Source organism: Vollenhovia emeryi, unplaced genomic scaffold (genome assembly GCF_000949405.1).
Source record: "Vollenhovia emeryi isolate VEMERY1.0 unplaced genomic scaffold, V.emery_V1.0 DF939154.1, whole genome shotgun sequence".
In the NCBI taxonomy this organism is placed as follows: Eukaryota; Metazoa; Arthropoda; class Insecta; order Hymenoptera; family Formicidae; genus Vollenhovia; species Vollenhovia emeryi.
Window position 1 is genome coordinate 1,533,391 of NW_011967212.1, and position 19,743 is coordinate 1,553,133.

Consider the following 19,743-nt stretch of genomic DNA (forward strand, 5'->3'; position numbering starts at 1 on the left):
TTTCTAATTATGACTCGACAGTTTCCATTAACCAAAGTGACTTGAGGAATTGATACAACGAAACAGTTTAACTTTGGTTTTCTATACTACAATTTTAACATAGGTCCTTTAAGATATAAAATCAATTAGAAATTAAAGAGGCCGTTTAGGACCGGGCATAGGTGTAAGTAGCCAGTTAAATTAAATTATTTAAGTGAATTCATATACATGGCTGGGGTAATATTTTTCGCAATAAGAATTTTAATAAGGGGGGAAGGGGGGAATGGGGTTATCATATTAGATGCTACTGTGTAGCATTATTAAAATAATTTATAAGCGTGAATTCACTGACGATAACACTTCCACTTACGGGGATTAACCTGTGTTTTAAGACTAGTATGTAACTGGCGCACAGGATAAGTTGGAAAGAATACGGTATATGAATTCACTTAAATAATTTAATTTAACTGGCTACTTACACCTATGCCCGGTCCTAAACGGCCTCTTTAATTTCTAATTGGTTTTCTATCAAATAAAAAAAGAAGTACGCGTTGTACTATATTATACCGTGTATTACAAAATATAGCAGTACTAAAACCTCCGATTATTCGTTTACTCATAAAAATCTAATTACAAGTTTCTTCGTACGCTAGTCGTAACACATACCGTAAGTAATAGCACGGGAAGTGGTCGGAAAAGTACATCGTAAAATTGCGTCGCACTGTAAAAATCTCGGCGTTATGCGATTGAGAAATTAACAATTTACGTTATCTGTTGCAGGGTGCGTCATCCAGCATAGTGGTAAAATTCGCAGACACTGATAAAGAGAGACAGATAAGACGCATGCAGCAAATGGCCGGGAACATGAGCATCCTTAACCCCTTCTTCAATCATTTCGGCGCTTACAACGCTTACGCTCAGGTGGGTCGTGTTACCGTTAATGGCTCTCGCGTTACCGCATTACCGCCTTGTTGTCCTCGTTACCACGACTCACAATCTGCGATGGTTCGTCCCTCGTTACTCTCGGAAACGATCGGCTGAAACTCGATGCCGTCGCGTTAACACTGGCATGCAAAGAGATCCCTCACAATCACCCCTCGCGTTTTCATTTTTCCCAGGTTCGCGACCAGTACGAAAGCAAACGTCAGTTTTACATTATTATATGTATTTATGATCTATACGCATATAATATAATGTAAATGTTCATCTACTGATATTTCAGATACAGTATTCCTTTAATCGAGACAAAAATTTGTCGCAACGGAAAGGATAGCTCCGATTACGCGATTGTTCCTCAAGACTATTCCTATGCAGCACAGAAAGTTAAAATAATGTTGCTGAAACGTCGCAATGTTGAATGTTGAAATATAAATATCTTTTCTACGTTGAATCTAGATTAATGTTTGTACATTAATTCTTTATATTACTGCAACGTTAAAACAATCTTCAACAAATTATTATTTTTTGACACTCAAATAGACACTTAAAAAAAATATTTATATAAAATATTTTTGCAACGGTCAGAATTTTTTTTTTAGTGGAATAGAGTTATTCAGCACTTCCAACGGTCGTAAAAAATATTCTGCTAAACGCGACCAGTGTTATAACTCAATATAATTTAACAATGTTTTCTGAATGTTGAATTGTAACGTTTACAATACATTACAATTCAGCGGACATTAGACGTCTTTGCGATATCTTTTCAACGTTGAATCTACATCTCGTAACATTGATGCAATCTTGCAATGGAATGTTTTTGAGATGTTGATTCAATATTTGTGTGCTGCATGGGATTCGCATTTACAAAGTAATTGTTGTTCGTTTCAAAGTAACCAAAAAATTACAGCGTGATCCAAGGGAGAACGTTTTTCCGACAATAATATTCTCTTTATATTGTAGCAGCAAGCAGCGCTCATGGCAGCCGCGACTACACAGGGAGCGTACATCAATCCAATGACCGCGTTGGCAGCTGGACAATTACCGCATACATTGAACGGCATGCCAAATCCCGTGGTCCCACCCACCTCCGGTAAGCCCGTAGCCGGCTAAAAAAAAATCAAAATGCTGAACACGACACGCTAATATTCGCGAGAGAAGAACTCATTTGTCGTATCCGAGATACATTTACGGTCTCTGAGAATAACGTTCGAATTCCAAACTTGTCTCGAAACTTTTGCATCTTAAACTTTTGCGCCTACGTACGTGCGAACGTTGTTATAAACTACGTCCCTCTCTCTCTCGCGAATATATTTCACATTACATATACATTGCTCTATTACGTGGCGCTCTTTGTTTTTCTATACGCCTAGGCGTTTGTGTGGACTTTGCAATATTCTCTTGTTAATCAAGAAATGTTTATTCGGTTAAGTTAATGCAAAATATTAAGCGATAACAAAAATATTATATATACGCGCTTTGATAATCTTGCAAAGGACGTCCGTCGCAAATATCTTAATGACAATTTACGAGGATTACGTGAAAAAACATTTTTTCCAATTTAGGTTAATCAATTCCGAGCTAATCAGCTAACAGCACCAATCCGATGAAACGTGCATTTTCGCGAGAAGGAAAGAAATACTCGAGGGCACACGAATTATCCGCCATCGATTCGATGGCCGTCCGATTTCAGCGATATAAAACATATCTCCCATCCGATCGCCCTTTCTCCCTGCGGTCTGCTTCTCCATAATTTCCCTGGATTCTCGCGACAGCCGAGGCGCGCAGTCGGTTGCCTTACAACCGACTCGTAAATCAATACAACATTTTCATCGAACGTGACTCGAGCGAGAGATATTGCCGGCACCGCGAAACTTTATCGAAAGCTCGTTGCTGGGGAAGAAGCCAAAGAAACGTCTCTTCCTCGCTCTTGTTCGCTCGCACCTCCCTTCTTCCCTCCCGGCGTGGCGATACAAGAAACAACGGAGAGGTCCAAGTGCTGTGCGGAGAAGTAAAGTAAGCGCGGAAATCGGCTCCGTTATACGTCGGGTCTCGTCGAGCGGAAGGTAATACCGTTTGATAGGGAAATAATATTTTATTTCTCCGCCAAACTCCCCCGCGTCCGTCCGCTTTACTCCGCGCTGAAGATTACCGTAGCAGCGAGCTTTTATTTTCAACGAAACGACGGCGTAACCGCAAACTGCGTGTATACAGGGTGGCACTGGCGGGTAGACCCGCGTGCTCGGAAGTCGTTCCGGTAACTGTAATCCTACGTAATTGCGTGCATTTCGGAGCGAAATAGACGTCGCACCCTTTAACAACATCGACCTCGAAACAAAGTTACTTCGGTTACAAGTAAATACTTTGACAAACCGTTCGGGAATCGGCTTGAGACACAACTTCGTTGGAGTTTTACGGAATTCACATCGTATCAGGTTCAACAAAGAAACCTTGATCGCGCGATTGTACCAAGGGGGTAACCACTAGCTAAAATGTTGCCCCACCGATTACACGATTTCATTAGATTGATTCCATATGATTTCATCTGATTGCAAATCATTTTCTTATATACACGTTTAAAAATAGGCGACGTTGTTAAAAGCTGTTAGATTTCCTCAAAACATTATATCTTTTTGATTTCACTGATAAGTATTTGCTTGTAGATGTAATTTCAATTAAGATTGTAGTATTCGGTTAGGTTTTAGAATTTAGAAGCCTAACAAAATATCTAGTCACTCGAATAAGTTATAGGTTAGGTAACCTATAACTTATTTGAGTAAATAGATTTCTTATTAAGCTCCTAAACTTAATTTCAATGATACCATGCGGTTCTTTCACTTAATCTGAATAATGGGACACTGTCGGTCTGTACATAAGAGCCACATAATTTGTATATTACACAAATGTTTTCACGAATTGACAGTTCTAGGAGCAAAAGGTGCCAAAAGTGCAGAATCACTCCAGCCTCCCCTTAAGTGGTTACCCCCTTGGATTGTACTTTGCAGCATCGGTTGCCGCAAGTCTCTCTCACCCTGTATAGAAACCGCTTGACCCGCCTAACCGAATCGACAACGCCGGGACGTATATCGTGCAGTCACGGGAGTTTAAGTTTACGACGTATCGTCATACCCGATGCACGTAACCGGCAACGATGCGAGAGCGCGCAACGTAATCCGGGTGTTATCGAGGCATCGAGATTCTCCTCCGTCCCGATCTTTCCACTTTTCGCAGCCGTAGACCCGATTCGAAGGGTATTAAAGTGCCGGCGCTCGCTTCTCTTTATCTGCCGACGTCTCTTCAGGGGCTGCGTCCCCCTGAACTCGTCCCCGCGTCGAATGGGAGATCGTTGGGAATCGTGCTTGCGATTTCAAAAAGTCACGCTCGACTAAATCACAAACGCGCGACGATGTTATCGTGTGCCCTTGACTGCCCCGTAGTCGCGTGTTAACTCGATAGAAATATATGTATAGCAGATGTTGCCCAAACATAATTATGTCTCATTACCTACGCCGAGTCATATTGACGTGACACCAAACGCTGGTCACCGGCGCGATCAATGCGTTATTAGCGCAACGTAAGGCTTTGATCGCTGATCCGAATCGCAGCGTTGACACAGACGGAAGGCAAACCATTATCGATAAACACGACCTTTTCGCGTAAGCCAGAATCGTAATTCAAGAACATGGTGGTGTTGTATCGCGAGACTCGCGCCATAGCGGAAAGAGAAAGAAAAGTTGAATTGTATTAAATTATTTTTTTGAAACGCGTACGTAAACTCACGCGAGAAAATATTATCGGGCACCAGAGAGATCCAGTCCGGCCGTACATTGATGCGTTTCCTATTTACTTGACAAAATTATTTAGCTCTTTGGTTATCAAATCGATTGGAGCGAGTCCATCGAGTCGAACCTTCAAATGTTGCGCGAGGGTTCGTTAACGACCTTCCCCGACGAGCGAGCAGTTACGTCGCGTTCTATCGCAGAGGAGACGCGATAAGAAATGGAGGTAAAGGGGAGAGGGAATTATAGCGAGTTCGGTCGCTTGCACTAGTGCTCACTGAACGCACACTAAGGCTTGTTTACAGGCAATTCTTATATTTAAAGATCGTCTTAAATATCTTTTGGAAAATTTCGTAGCCAGTAAAATGATCTATAGCACCCATGCGGATTATTTTTTGGCTAAATACCCTTTGAACGCGTATTTAAGACAAAGTTAAGTATAAAAATTGACTATAAACAGGCCTTAGTGTGCACTCAGTGCGCACCAGTGCAAGCGATCGAATTCGCTATTAGAGATTGCCCGCGTCCCGATTAGATGCCTCGCGTATGAAGGATAATCGTGGTTGGTGTTGCAAGTGCAAGAGGGTAACCGGAGTGTACTGATCAGGTTTGCTCGTAGGTACCGGCACAGGGCAACCGGTTAACGGGGCACTACCGTCGTTACCGTCGCCGACGATGCCCAATTTTAACATGGCCGCTCAAACGCCGAACGGCCAGCCGGCAGGCTCGGATCCAGGTGTCTACACCAACGGAATACCGCAGACTTATGCGGGACGTGAGTATCAACTCAGGCGCAGCGCGCCGCCCCTGCGCAATACCCGGCCAATCGGCGGCGGACTTTATTATTCCGCGGGGATGTAAATAACTTCGCGCAGGCCAAGTACCATGCCAAGTACCAGGCCGGGCGGTACTCGCCGCGTCATACTTGCCCAAGCCTTGCCCGAGGAAGCACCGCGCCGACATTCGCCGGCGTTTATTCGCGAGGGAAGAGCCGGAATTAACGTCGACACCGAGGTCCACACGCGGCAGATCCAGCGCCGGTGCGCTGAGCGCGAGAGATTTACATTTATGCACGGTTGGGAGGATTACTTTGTAAAAGTAACTCGTTACCGTTACACAAAATCCAACGAGTCGTTGCTATTCTCGTTACTTTTTTCTTGACATTTGTACAATTAAACGCAAGTGCCTGCGGTAAACAGAAGGTATAAGTAAAATTATATCCTCTAGGCTCCAAATTCGACATATACGATCTAACTTTAAATATTATTTTGTAACTATATTAGGTATGTATTGAACACATATATAACTTGTACTATAATTGGTTTCCACATTTTTTAGTCAGCCAACAACTGCAAGACGAAGAACCTGTCGTATTAAAGATCACTGATCTGCTTTCTGGATGCAACTAGTGAAAAGTTCACGTGCGAAAGTAACGATGAAAGTAATTACTAAAATCGTTATTGTTCCCGACAAAATGTAACTGCGTTACCATGAACGTAACAAATGAGAAAATGTAACGTCGTTAGCCATTCGTTAGAAAAATAGTAATTGTGACGGTAACGACGTTACACTCTCTAAAAGTCAGTCAGTGGGTTATCACTGAAAACAGTGAACATTACTGATTCAGTTGTAAGTGCGGCACTAAATAATTCAGTGCTGTACTTATAACTGTTTTCAGTGGTAACGCACTAACTTTTAGAGAGCAAGTAACGCGTTACTTCCCACCCTTGCATTTGAGCGACTTAACTTGAACCTCGAACAAGTAAATGTATAAACGTATCGAGATCGCCTCCCTTTTCGTACATTCACATTCGAAAATTGACGCTACAAATACAACGGTCCGAACATTGATGAAAATGAGGGGCATAACGTTTGATAGATGAAAAAAAGTCGTCATTAAAATCGGGACTTTGCATACGACGGGAGCGACGAGTCTCTCGCGACATGGCGGCGTGTAATCATTCTTATAGTCAATCCTTCATTAATCTTCGTCCTTTATCGCCCGGCGGGCGGTCATTACTGGTCGGGTATATAGTCGGCGGGAAATATCGAGCGGTATCGATTGGCCTAGTGGATATTGCGACAGGGGCCTCTAGGCTAGGCCCCTCTCCCTGATAAGAGCTGAGCTTACTGAAGTGTAGATGCCCTCCATCTGTCCATTCCAGCGCAGGGGTTGGCCAACGGGGAGGCGGCACTTCAGCATGCCGCCGCGTATCCTGGAATGCAGGCTTATGCTGGAGTGGCCGGTAAGTGTTTCCCCAGCTTCAATTTTTACCTCTACGGCTTGTCAAGATGCTGTCTACCCTGTCCGTGTCTTCCGTGCAGCGACTCTGTAGAGCGTTTCGTCCATCCAGCTCCACCCCCAAGCAGACTCGCGGGTATTATCGATGCGAAAGTAGACGCGACGTGAGACGAATACGCCTGTCCGCCTCGTTCATCCGCCATAGAATTTGCTCCGAATCGAGCGAATAGTTTTGCGTAAACGGTGATTGTCCCCGTCATCATTTTATATCGATCGATCGCAGATTATTGCGCGAACGGAATTGCAACGGCAGATCGCAAATTCTCTCTTTCTCACCGTTTATATTTAAAATTAAACGCACGAACGCGCGTGCACTTCCGCGCGCCGCGCCGCTCCGTAGTTTCCCAATATCGCGGCGTAATTCGCGGCATCGGTTTTCACCGCGCGGCAGATGACGCACTTGGCGCCCTCGTCTCGCCCGGATGTTGCCTATCGCGATCTCGAGCGGGTCGGGAGAAGGTGCTCGCGTGCGCGCGTGCGGCTCCGCGAGACGCGTCCGTAGAGTGAAAAAAGTGCATCGGAGAAGAGCGTCCAACGTCGGCGCGCTTTTATCCGGGCGTCGCGTCGGAGCACTTACCTGCGGAAAAAAAATTCGATTTCGCTGATCGCGTTGCTGGTTGTTTGCATGCAACTATGGGCCGCATGCGTATACACACCGTACATGTACACGTCACACATGATCGTGTACGCCGTCAACGTTTCGTATTCTATAATGCTTCTGCTGTGGTGCTACGTTGTACTTCGATGTCCTTCTAAATGTGTACTTCGTGTACATATTATATTAGTTAGTTTTACACGTTTCTACACGTATCCCTACCCCGTGCATGTACACCCCCCCCCTCGCCAGCACCAGCGGCGAATTATCTCGCCGTCGACCGTCGACGTGTTGCGGCGCGTCAAAGTGCGCCGCGCATCCGCGCGAATTATGATCCGATATAAAGCCCGGCGGAACGGATGATCTCGTTTCACGGATAATCAACGTCTCGATGGGCCTATACTTCTATTACATTCCGATCGCTCCCCGGCGACCGGGGAGGGCGTTCGACAAATTCCGCGCTCACGCCACTCCGGATACCGTTTAGCTAAAGACCGAATCAGACTACCAATTGGATTGGGATTGGCGATTGGCGATTGTCTTCTAGACAATGAGAGCGAAGCAGCCAGCGATTTAATCGACTCTCATTGGCTAGACTGGACAATCGTCAATTGCGAATCCCAATCCAATCCGAGTCGGCAATTGCTAGTCTGATTCGGCCTTAATACTCCACAGATGCGTTGAGCTGCGGCAACGCGTGCGGCAATGCGAGTCGACCAATCAGTAGCTTGCCGCGAGCTTCCTGCGTTGAAACGGAAGTCTTTTGATTCGTTGCCGCGCGCGTTGCCGCAGTTCAACGCGTTTACGGAGTCTTAGCTTTTGATTTCGCTCGTCGGATGCGGCGCGCGGTAACGGCGGCCGCCGGAGAGCAACGGGGGAAGAAAGGGGATGCTGTCAACTTATTCTCGCCCGGTGTCACCGACCGACTCCCCCCTCCCCTGGCGTCTCACTCAACATGCCTCTCCATCGTATCCGCGGAAACTCAACAAATTCGAGTCATAACAAACGCACTGCTCGCGCGCGCCCCCGAGAGCGCCGCCGTTCGTATTTACCGAGGACTCAAAAGCGGTATATTTTTTTCTATGTATTTTCGGCCAGTGTACACATACGCCATCGAGATCAGCGAGTGGAAAAAAAGCAATCCCGGAATAACGGCGTATACCTCTATCTGAGCGTGACGCGGCCCCGACGTATGATGGCGTATTTATTTCATACGCCAAACGTTGATCCATCGCGCACCGGGGGCGGGGACGGGGGCGGGGGCCTCGGGTAACGTCAATCGGAATATATTAAAGCGATGTTTGCACGGAAATAATTAATTCCGGGGCGAAAATTCGCCTCTGCCGATCTGAGAGCGCGTAACTCGCGCGCACGCTCCGCCTATCCGTCACAAACAGGTATCAATCACGAGCATTTTAAATATTTATCAAGCTATAATTAATAACGACGTACTTGCTTTCTGCCTCGTCGCGCGTAGCGAGCGGGGAGCCCCGCGCGCGTATAGGCGAGATCCAAATTTACAGACTAACCAATTGTCATCGAGCGCGTATACGTGCGAGCGCATCGCGAATTAAAATACAACGGGCACTTCCGTTTAATGCGAAATATTTCGCGTTTCAATTCCCGTTGATCAGAAGTGATATCGATACCTATTCATTCCACGGCCGGTTTTTTTTCCTCCTCCTCCTCCTCCTCCTCCTCCTCCCCCCCCCTCCCCCGTTCAATTCCGCGAGATATCGCATTACGGCGGGAGTTTGATCAAACTTTGAAATAAAATTCTGTCATCTTAGAATCTCGTTACGTCGAACGATCGTGAAATGTTTTGGCGCGTCAACATTAATATACGAGACGTTATAAAGTTTCGCCGTAACAAAAGGCTCGTTATAATGAGAGCCCCCGTCGATTCGTTGTAACGCGATATCGAGAGCAAACGCTATTACAATAATGTCTCTCCAATTTCAGAGCCTCATTCCGCGTACGAATCGTACGCCCTCTCGGCGAGGTCTTCCGTTTTAACGCTGTTTGTCTCGGGACGTTCCTTTCTCGATTGCTTAAATATTTAATTTCGCAAATTACAACGGGATATTCCGCGCGGTACAGTCGCGCGCGAACTTTTGCCGCTGTACACGCACCGGCATAAATGCTGTCCCTATCCTTGTGAGGTGCACGCACACAACTACAGGGACTCTAGTTGTGTGCGTGCACCTGCACAAGGATAGGGACAGCATTTATGCCGGTGCGTGTATGTCGTCGCGCTGGGGATGCTAGAGTGATTCTGCACTTTTTGCACCTTTTGCTCTTAGAACTGTCAGTTCAAGAAAACATTTGTGTAATATAGAAATTATGTGACTTTTGCGAACAGACCGACAGTGTTCCACTATTCAGACTAAATCAAAGAACCGCGTGGTATCATGGAAATTTAGTTTAGAAGCCTAACAAAATATCTATTTGCTCGAATACATGACCTATAACCTATAGCTTGTTCGAGTGAATAGATTTTGTGTTAGGCTTCTAAACGAAATTTCCATGATACCACGCTGTTCTCTGATGTAGTCTGAATAGTGGAACACTGTCGGTTCACAAAAGCCACATAATTTGTACGTTACACAAATGTCCACGCGAATTGACAGTTCTAGATGCAAAAAGTGCAAAAGGTGCGGGAATCACGCCATCATCCCCTTAACGAGGCACGTCGTTTCAAGAATCGGCTTTGAAGAGATATCTGGTGTCGGCTAATGACGCGCCGGATGCAACGCTGCGTTTTCGCGGGCTGCGCGATGGTTTCGCGCACAAAAGTATCGTGTTGAAAGTCGCGCGGTACGATGAGAACGTTGAGAGACGAATATCCTTGTCGGGGCAGAAACGCCGTGTGATGAATGCTGCCCGGGATCGCCTGCACGAGCTTTTCGTATCAGCGAGTCGGTTCTCGCTCCGCTTTTACACCGACAGGGCAAACAGGCCACTCGGCTAGAAGCGCGATCTCCATACTGCGCGTTAACGATGAGATTATGCGGGATCTCCCAGAAATAACAGCTCCGCAGAGAAAATTCTGCCGGGAAGATCAGCATTTGTGTTATATCCATCGGCATTTCTGCTTCGAACACTCGCCTTGACGAGCCGAGCTCGTAGAACTAATATTTTTGAAAAGATAACAAGTTTTAATTTGGGTAAACGTTACCTAAATTCGAGCCCATAGGGCTCGACTTTCGAGAGGCTCGTTCCGAGGCGAATAGAACCCGTCATTGATATCGAGACCGAGATAACTCGAAATAATTCTCGAATTGCGTCTCGTGGTCCACAGAATGACGTGGAAATATCGCCCCCCCCCTATCCCGCGTTCTTTACGTTTAATATCCCCTTAATATTGACGCTTTGACCTTTCTCCCCCAATCCTCGACGGATCTTCGGCAAATCGCAAGGATAAATGGTCGCGTCCGATTTACGTTTTGCCGACGCTTCTGAAACGCACGGTCATAAATTACGCCGTTGTAATCTGTCTAGCGATGGCAGCGCAATTTCTGTTGAATCTGTTGACGTTTATTGGACTGTTCGGCTTTTATTACTGTCATCGTCCATTATGTATGCGCTATCGCTGCATTGAATTACGACGCCTATATTCGTTCGGCGGTCGCCGCCGGTTTCGCGCTGTCGCTGGCTCTTATCGTCGACGGCCGACAGCGGATCGCAGTACCGACTAGGAAAGGGACGAAAAAAAAATGAGAGGGAAAAGGGGGAGGGTTGCGAGATGGGGGAACGGATGGCACGCACAGATCTAGGTGTGGACAGATCATGATGTACTTGTTATTTGTTATTGTCGCAGCTTACCCCGCCGTCTACGGCCAGTTTCCTCAGGCTATTCCTCAGCCGATGACCGCGGTGGCACCCACGCAGAGGGAAGGTAAGTACAACACGCTCATCAACGTCTAACTGTTGACTGTATACACGAACGTCTGTAGACCTGAGATTGTAGACCCACGTCCCGTACACACGTCCAGACACGAATTATCCATCGTCGGCGCCCAACGAGGTGCAAGACGGAGCCTCGACTCCTCCTCGACGCCGCTGCCGACGCGTATAATTGCACATCTCGCAAAATAAGTGTCGCGAATTGCGAGAAGAAGCGGGAAGATGCCGGGGTACAATCGATCCAGAAAACGCCTTGTGTTCCGTTTTTCCCATTTTTAGTAACGATAACGATTTTATCGGGAACAATGCTGAAATTCTGTCTGCCATTTCATTGAGAGGTAGTCATTGTCTCGAAGACGGCCGTTTGAATTCGATAACGTCAGTCGTCTCGTAATCGCACGAAGTTGCGACTAATTAAAAACCACCGGTCCGAAATAGAGGAACGCGGTCGATCGGAGAGACAGCGAGTCTCTCGCCTATCGAACGTATAATCGGTACGGACTTAGTCACTTGGCGCATCTTTTGCGGAAAGGTACAGAAGGAGAGCCGAAGGCGAGGAAAAAGTCGACCAGGCGAGTCCGGGGTTAGAAGAGGGTTGAGCGAGCCAGCGCCTAATTGCAATTAACAACTCGCCATTATTAGAATATACGACGCCTCGCAATGAGATAATGCAAATAAAACGAAAGTTTTAATTACTTTGCCGCTACGCCCGCCGGCGATCCGTTGTTACATCGCAGGATAATGGAAAGTTTACCGCGACAGCGCTACCCCGCCTCCGTTTTATCCGGCCTCAACCCTCTGCTCCGACCGCCACGTCCGCCGCCCCCTCGCTCGTCTCATCCCGCTTTCATTCCGTCTGATCTTTTCGTCCCATCGATGCGTTCTGACGTTTTCCCATGCGTCGCGATTAAATCGTAAGCGGTAACACGAGACGAGTGAGAGAAATCTCGAATTCACTTTTCCGCGCGTGACGGCGAATTTATCAGCGCATTTCTCTCACCCCCTTCCCCTTGGATAAAGAAAATTGTTAGCAGCTCCACTTTCCGGTACTTCACCAGATGAGATAACACTGATCGCACAAACGATTCGCTTCTTGTCAAATTATACGAGGGATCTCTCAATTGTTTTCGAATTTTTCTTATCGAAGAATTACATTGTATAGCTGTGTGTACGTCTCGCATATGTTCACTCTTTGAATTTCAACAATCTATGTAGTTGAACTGACAAATGTCTCGTATCTGTTTTCATCTTTCTCTGTGTGTAAGTGTAAAATACATTGTCAAGAACACAAATAGTTCCCAAAGCTGTTTTTATTTTATTTTATAAGAAGAGACGTTTATCATATTGCCGACTTCCCGGAAACTTTTGTGTTAGATACAAGTTTTGTAAAAATAAAGGAAACGTATGTGTGCAGACACTTTATCTTTTGGAGAAACTTATGTTAGATGTCAAAGTCGTTAGGCGTGCCGCAATATCGGACGGAACCCAGGGGAGCTGAAGGGGAATCGACGTTATTGTCATCATTGCATGACAGTGGTATCGATCTATTATTGACTGTCGCTTCGCGAGTTTACCCTTGCTCCGTGTTACTTTAAGCTCCTTGATCGTTGTTCTGGGTGTTCTACGTCTTACACGATGTTTTTCGGTGTTCGTATATACATTTCTTCTCTCTGACCATGACTGTGTGTCATAATATTTTTAACGTTGTGCGGATAGCTCTCCTCTTCTTTCTTTTATCTTTCTTTTTTTTCTCTTCCTTTACGTCAGCGTATCTCGGATGTTCGTCGTTAATTCGGTGTTTCGCCGTTGCACTCGATGTCAGTGGCTGTTCTCGGTGTTGCGCTGTCGACCGATGTTGGTTGTTGCTTCGCTACGAGACGGTGATACGTGCACTGCGGGATTTCGTGGTCCGTACCAGAAATCGAATCCGTTTCGCGATCGGCAACACTGTCACTTGCGAGAGTGTAGGTCACGCGAGCGAGAGACATAGTTCGGCTTTTGCTAATCGGAAAAGTCAAATTCATGTTAAATAAAAGTATACCGAAGGAATTATTCCTCTGCGTATAAAATTCTCAAAAATATGTACGCAAAGTTACGTGATGTTTCAATGATAAAAAAATGATGTGTCGTCAAATATTCAACAACCGATTGTGTAAACGGTATGGGAGGATTTAGATGCCTTGGTGTTTCGCGCAGCGTTCCGCTATTACTCTTCGACGGAAGTAGACATAGAAGTAGACAAGGTAGTCGTTCTCATTAAATTCGCGTGCACGTACCGCGTGTGTGCCAATTAGAGAGGCGAAAACCAATTTCAGGATCAACGATCGCGCGCGCGGCACGACGTCGGGCTTTAATTTATGGCTCGTTCTTCGTGATTTCGTCGTCCACCGCAATTCCTCTCCGTGCTCGCCCTAGTCGGAACCGGAAACCCGTCGACACTCGTGCTAATTTGGGTTTCGCGTGACAGCCACGATCGAGTTATTACCAGGACGAAGTCGTTTCGCGTAAGAGAGGGAGAGTTTGTCGCTCTTTGCGTAAACCGCAGGACAGGTTTGTGATTTCTCGAGGCACTAAGTACCCGACAACATTAATTCATAATTGACGGAAAAGTTTCGAATTAAATCGGCGACTCGCTCGCGGGACATGACTCTTTCGCATGAAACTGAACGGCGGTAAAGAACTTTCCGATCCGCGGACGAATTACTTTGCAAATTTTGCGCGGTATGAATTACACGACATCTATCTGGAAAAGCATGTAGAGCAATGCTCGAGGATAGGAAAGTTTTATCCCTTTGAATCTCAGAATCAAGTTTTGCGACTCGAAACAAACTTTGGCGAGCGCTGATCGTGATGCGCTATTTTCGACAACTGCAATTAAAGTTTTGCCCTCGGACAATCGACGAAAATCACCTCCGAATCGGATGAAAATATCCTCGTAAAACCGCCGTAAAATTTTGTCTATGTCGCATTAATTCTTAAACTTTGCCGGGATTCGCGATGATAATCTTATCGACCGGCAAATATGTTGAGCGAGTCATGCGGTGTTATCGTCGGGCAGCGACATACCGGAAATCGTAATCGGACTGAAAATGGACAATTACGCCCCGCTCGATGATTCGACCAGCGTACTCCGATGGGTTCCCGGGGGGAATCTTTCCGCAAAAGATCTCTCGGGTAGAGGCGAACAGGTCGCGATGAGTAGCACCCTGAAAGTTGAGTGGCAGCCATCTCATTACTTAAATGCGTCCGTTAGTCGGGAGAAGCTCTGGCCAAGAGAGCAGAAGTTTCCACGGTCATAATCGCCGCTAATTGACGTCGGAGTTATAAAGTTCAGTGAAATTAGCTAAATCCTTATTTGGACTGCCGTTGTTCGGGTAGTCTACCCTCCCTCTTCGCTTCTACCCTCGGGACTTTCTTCGCCGGCCTAAATTAAACCTCTCGGTGTCTTTGGCGTTTTAACACCGGAAGTCAAAAAAGAGACCCACTTAAGCGACCGTGTTGTAGGACGGAACGATCGATTGCGCAAAAATTTAAGCACGAACAAGACGTGGAGAAGTACAGGGTGCAAAATTACCAATGTAATTTTAGAACTGGATCGCGATCTTTTTGGTACAATTACATTGCGTTCGTATATCATTATCATTTGTACCGCATTAATCTCACTTATAATCGGCGCGACGCAATGTGAATAAGAAGAGATGTGTGCGTGAGAGAGGATTTTCGCACAGGGTAACGGCAAGCGCACTTGTATCACTTAGAGAACGCTCATGTAGAAAACGATATAGCGACGGATTATCGTGTCTGGCGAGAATACGGGAGTACCGCACCATCGTAATTAGTGTCATAACTATCATCGTCACCACCGTCCATACCCATTCACTCATTGCAGCATCCATCACCTCATCCGTCATTGTGTTGTAAATCCCAGTGTTGTGTGTGTATATTTGAAAGTATAAATACTCAACGTTATTTGAACCGGGAGATTTCTATCGATAGTCACGAGCGAAACAATGCTCGTGACTGTTTTTTTCTGATCGCTCTTAATACTCGATCATTTTCATGTCATTTTCTGCCATTCACTCGCAGTCCGTTTAACTTCTCGCTTGATTCATGCTCACGTCATTTCGCATCATTCGCGGGAGACAAAATCATGTTGTATGTCATCATCATTTCGCACTCGGCCGGACGAGAGAAAATTATCGTCAAGAGAGTCGACCGCAGATTCATCTTCATTCATCAGAGAAAAAGAAAGATGACTCCAGACGAGAGCAAAAAAGTAATCGGAAAGAAAAGCAGTGCCCGCTGGCGACCTCGCTAACGGGTTGAAGCTCTCGTGTCGCGTGGAATCATTTATATTTGCGAAGGACAAAACTCATCCAGAACTAACATTCTAACTTGAGTATTATACTTCAAGTTTAGATGTTTAGATGTGCTCTGATTTATATGGTAGGATGCTCTATCTCAGGACCCGAGGGCTGCAACCTGTTCATCTACCACCTGCCCCAGGAGTTCGGTGACGGCGAGCTCATGCAGATGTTCCTCCCGTTTGGCAACGTCATCTCCTCCAAAGTCTTCATCGACCGGGCGACCAACCAGAGTAAATGCTTTGGTAAGTGCGACGGTAACTACGGACGAATTTCAGAGCGGCTGGCGACGACGAAAGGTACCGTCTCATCCCTGACGTACGATCGGATCCTTGGGGCCCAGGTAGGACGAGGGACGTCGACGTTTCGATGTCCAACGACGGCGTGGGAGCGGACACGCATTCGAAAATTTTATATTTCTCATTTTTATACTGCACAATTATGCGATTTTGTTCGCGTTGGAAAAGCTACGGCCAAAGCTAATGTTAAAAGGGCCCGTGCGTATGTGCGCGTACGCGTATCGTTCTCGCAAAAATATTTCAATATATTTTTTACTTTGAACCGTACGTATATAAATCCGCATTTGGACGTAAAAACGTAATCGCGACGTACACGGATACGCCTGTGATTATTATAATATTATGACTTTCGATCGGTCACATGCGCCACAGTGCTCTAAATGACTCTACGCGTTTCCAATCGGAGAGTGGCGGATTAATCATGGAAATTTAATTCGTCTCGTCCGTATTAGCGGACGGACCCGGCAGACTGAATATGAATGCCGTTTCAATGGGACTGGAATCAAACTGCGCAGTTCTTTTTCAGGGACTGCGCGGAGAGAGGACCGAAACAGAGAATGCGTACAAAAGCCACTGGCGTTTCTTTGATTAATCGTATCCAAGAGTACGAGGATACAGATAATTGGACGATTCCATTCGCGTTTATTCGGTCCCCGGTCTACCTTCGCATTCGTCCACGTGCGATTCATATATTTGCGCCCGTGCATTCTGTCTCCTCCTGTTTCAGAGACTCGACGTTCCCTCCCCCCTCAAAAAAGAAGGCGGGCTCTCGGCGACGCGTCATAATTATGCCCGTAGCGAGGAAAAAATATGCGCAAGTTTGTGTCCCTTTGAAGGCATTTTCCTCGCCGCGATCAATTTAACGAAAGGACTCTTTGACGCAACAGTTTCCGCCGAGGATTCGCGCGGTATAATTATAACCACCGTGATTGGGCAAAATTTCTCTCCTGTATGAGTCCTTTTGAAACGTATCGCGCAATGCGAAAACTCGATACAGCTCGTCTCTTCCGCGCAATAAACCTTCTCCTCTTGGGACGCGAGGGGGAGTTAAAATAATCAGGGTGTCCTTCGGCCCTAAAATAAAAGTGATTTGCGGAACAAAGAACCGTAGACGGCCGGGAGACGAAGGGACGCTCCGGCGGTTTAGACCATCGCGATGTCGAAACTAAGATGGAATCGACGCTAATGGTCAAAATTGGCTTAAACCGAGAAAGTCGTGATGATCTTTCGGGACTGTTCCGGATCTCCGAGGGTCTTCGTTATCGCGCACTTGCCCTTCTGGCGTTACAACTTAATGAGTAATATCCAACCCGCGAGGAACTTTATTCCCCGTGGAAGATCTGCTCGTCTTGAATTCCCAAATAGTTGACAGAATGTAGTAATTATTTCAAAATAAGCACTGTCCTTTTCTTCGTCGCATATAAATAGTATATTTTCCCGTGTAATTATAGATGTTGTTACGACGCAATTGATTTGCCGTTTTGTCATATTATATTTATTGTACTGTATTTCTTGATAACGAACGCCTCTTCGCCTCGTCTGAATATTTCACACGTTCCCTTGCGATTATGTGCATTAATAAACGAAGATTGTACTTTAACGTGATGTCGAGAGAAGATTTTCATAAGGGACGGCAAATCTATTACGCACTGCAGGATTCAACGTTCGGTATTTTCAGGTTTCGTGTCGTTCGATAATCCAGCGAGCGCGCAAACAGCGATCCAAGCGATGAACGGCTTCCAAATAGGGATGAAACGATTAAAAGTCCAATTGAAGAGGCCCAAGGACGCCAGCCGGCCATACTAACCCACGTCCTAGCCTAGAAAATCTGGACGAGTCGCGCCCTATGTCGTAACTTACAGAGTAAGTTTCCTTTCTCGCGTTTGTGCGAGCTGTTGGACGCTGTTCTTTTAGTCGCGACGACGATTATATTAATTTTAATATATATTTTAGCATTGATGCGTGAACTTAATCGTATTTGTAAATCTTGAAGCGGTTGCTGTTAAGTTACACAAACGTGCACCCACAGAAAAAATTTCCGGATTCAATGCCCATACAGCACACAAATGTTGTTGAATCAACATCTCAGAAACGTTCCATTACAACATTGCCATATTGTGCATCAATGTTACAAAATGTAGATTCTTTCTGAGGGTGTGACAAGTGACTTGATTCGAAATCCCCAAAAATGATGATATCGTCGCTCTGAATTGCAGATGTCGTCCGAGAACGTGAACTCGATGGACGCTCGACGATCAGGAGTGACGAGTTGAATCACCGTTACAACGCTCTCCGCCGTAACAACTTAGTATACTAGCTAGTTAATTCATTAGAGGGTAAAAATTTAGAAGTCAGTAGGACAGCAAACGGCTCCAGCGTTGTTGGAGTCCGTGCGGCGACGGCGAAGAGGCTGAAGCGAAAGCGATGGAGGATGTTGTGCGCTGAACCCAGAGAAGAAGAGCCGAAGAGAGAAGAGGACGAGACGCGCGCTGAGACGACGTTTCCCAGATGTTCGGATAACCGGAATCCGCCGGCAGGCAACAACGGCATTTGCTCTGTCCCCTTTTCGTCCATTCTCACTACAAATCTGCATGTTTCTTTCTGTCCTCCGCGATTCTAGCCTCTGGTCCCCAACTGCCAGGTGAAAGATTGCGTTCAAGCAGAATGGACGCACGAGCGTGCGGCGGCGCCTGTCGCGAATATTTCGAGGATCCGATCATCCCGGAGAGACCTGCCGGAAATACTGGAAGTATCGAACTACCGATCACCGTCGTCCGGATGTACACGGCGACGACACCGTTACAGTTACACGCGCGACGAGTCACGACATCGCGCCGCGACGATTGTCCAGCATCAAACCGACAATAGCTATCGCGAGGTATCCCGTCGACAAAACGCCCCTAGGAGTCTCGTCGTGTTCGTTGTCAGTTCGACGCACAGCGCGGAAAAGACGCCACGGTAGAGAACACTTTGCCGTACACCCGGTCTGATCGATCCTCGACGAGGACCCTCGGCGAGGTGGGATCGCCGTGCCCGGACAAGAACAGCCCTGACCATCACCGTGGTACGAGAGAGACCGACAAATCTTTTGTACCGCAGCGCAGCGAGCGACATTAGTCGTCGCGACGAAGATCCTGCGCGCGTCATCCTCGACGACGACGACGGGACGGATGATAATCCCCCGCGCGACTGACGAAAGTAGGATAAAATGCAGGCTCGTCCCGAGGACACGGGCGAGGTCCGAATATCTCTCTCCCAAAAAGACAAATGTCAATCATACGCTATACAGGGTGCTCGTCTGACGAAACGCGTCTGAAAACTTTGAAAAAAAGAAAAAGACAAAAAAATACAAAAAAAGAAAACCAGAGAATCAAGCGGCGAACTTGGGCTCAGCGCCGGTCCGACATCCCAGCCGGATATCGGGTTCTCCTTAACGTTTAAGATTTAAGCACGTACGACGCGCTGTAGATTTTATATACCGCAGGATAGAGCAGTGAGAGAGAGAGTGAGAGAGAGAGAGAGAGAGAGAGAGAGAGAGAGAGAGAGAGAGAGAGAGAGAGAGAGAGAGAGAGAGAGAGAGAGA

The 19,743-nt window shown here is 46.4% G+C and overlaps 1 protein-coding gene across 21 annotated transcripts in view; it reads left to right on the top strand.

Annotated features, from left to right (window-relative positions):
• The window catches only part of LOC105565275 (CUGBP Elav-like family member 4), a 634,883-nt gene extending 615,196 nt beyond the window's left edge, over window positions 1–19,687 (top strand). For 14 of the 21 annotated variants that reach the window (XM_012018330.1, XM_012018331.1, XM_012018336.1 and 11 more), the window contains 8 exons: window positions 760–900; window positions 1,879–2,008; window positions 5,302–5,469; window positions 6,836–6,940; window positions 11,412–11,489; window positions 15,948–16,106; window positions 17,839–18,023; window positions 18,377–19,687. In XM_012018330.1, the coding sequence (XP_011873720.1) occupies window positions 760–900; window positions 1,879–2,008; window positions 5,302–5,469; window positions 6,836–6,940; window positions 11,412–11,489; window positions 15,948–16,106; window positions 17,839–17,966 (909 nt within the window). In that variant the 3' untranslated portion in view covers window positions 17,967–18,023; window positions 18,377–19,687. The remainder of the gene's footprint in view (window positions 1–759; window positions 901–1,878; window positions 2,009–5,301; window positions 5,470–6,835; window positions 6,941–11,411; window positions 11,490–15,947; window positions 16,107–17,838; window positions 18,024–18,376) is intronic. The other 7 variants (XM_012018329.1, XM_012018345.1, XM_012018333.1 and 4 more) reach the window with 5 other exon arrangements.
• Window positions 19,688–19,743: the final 56 nt, after the last annotated feature.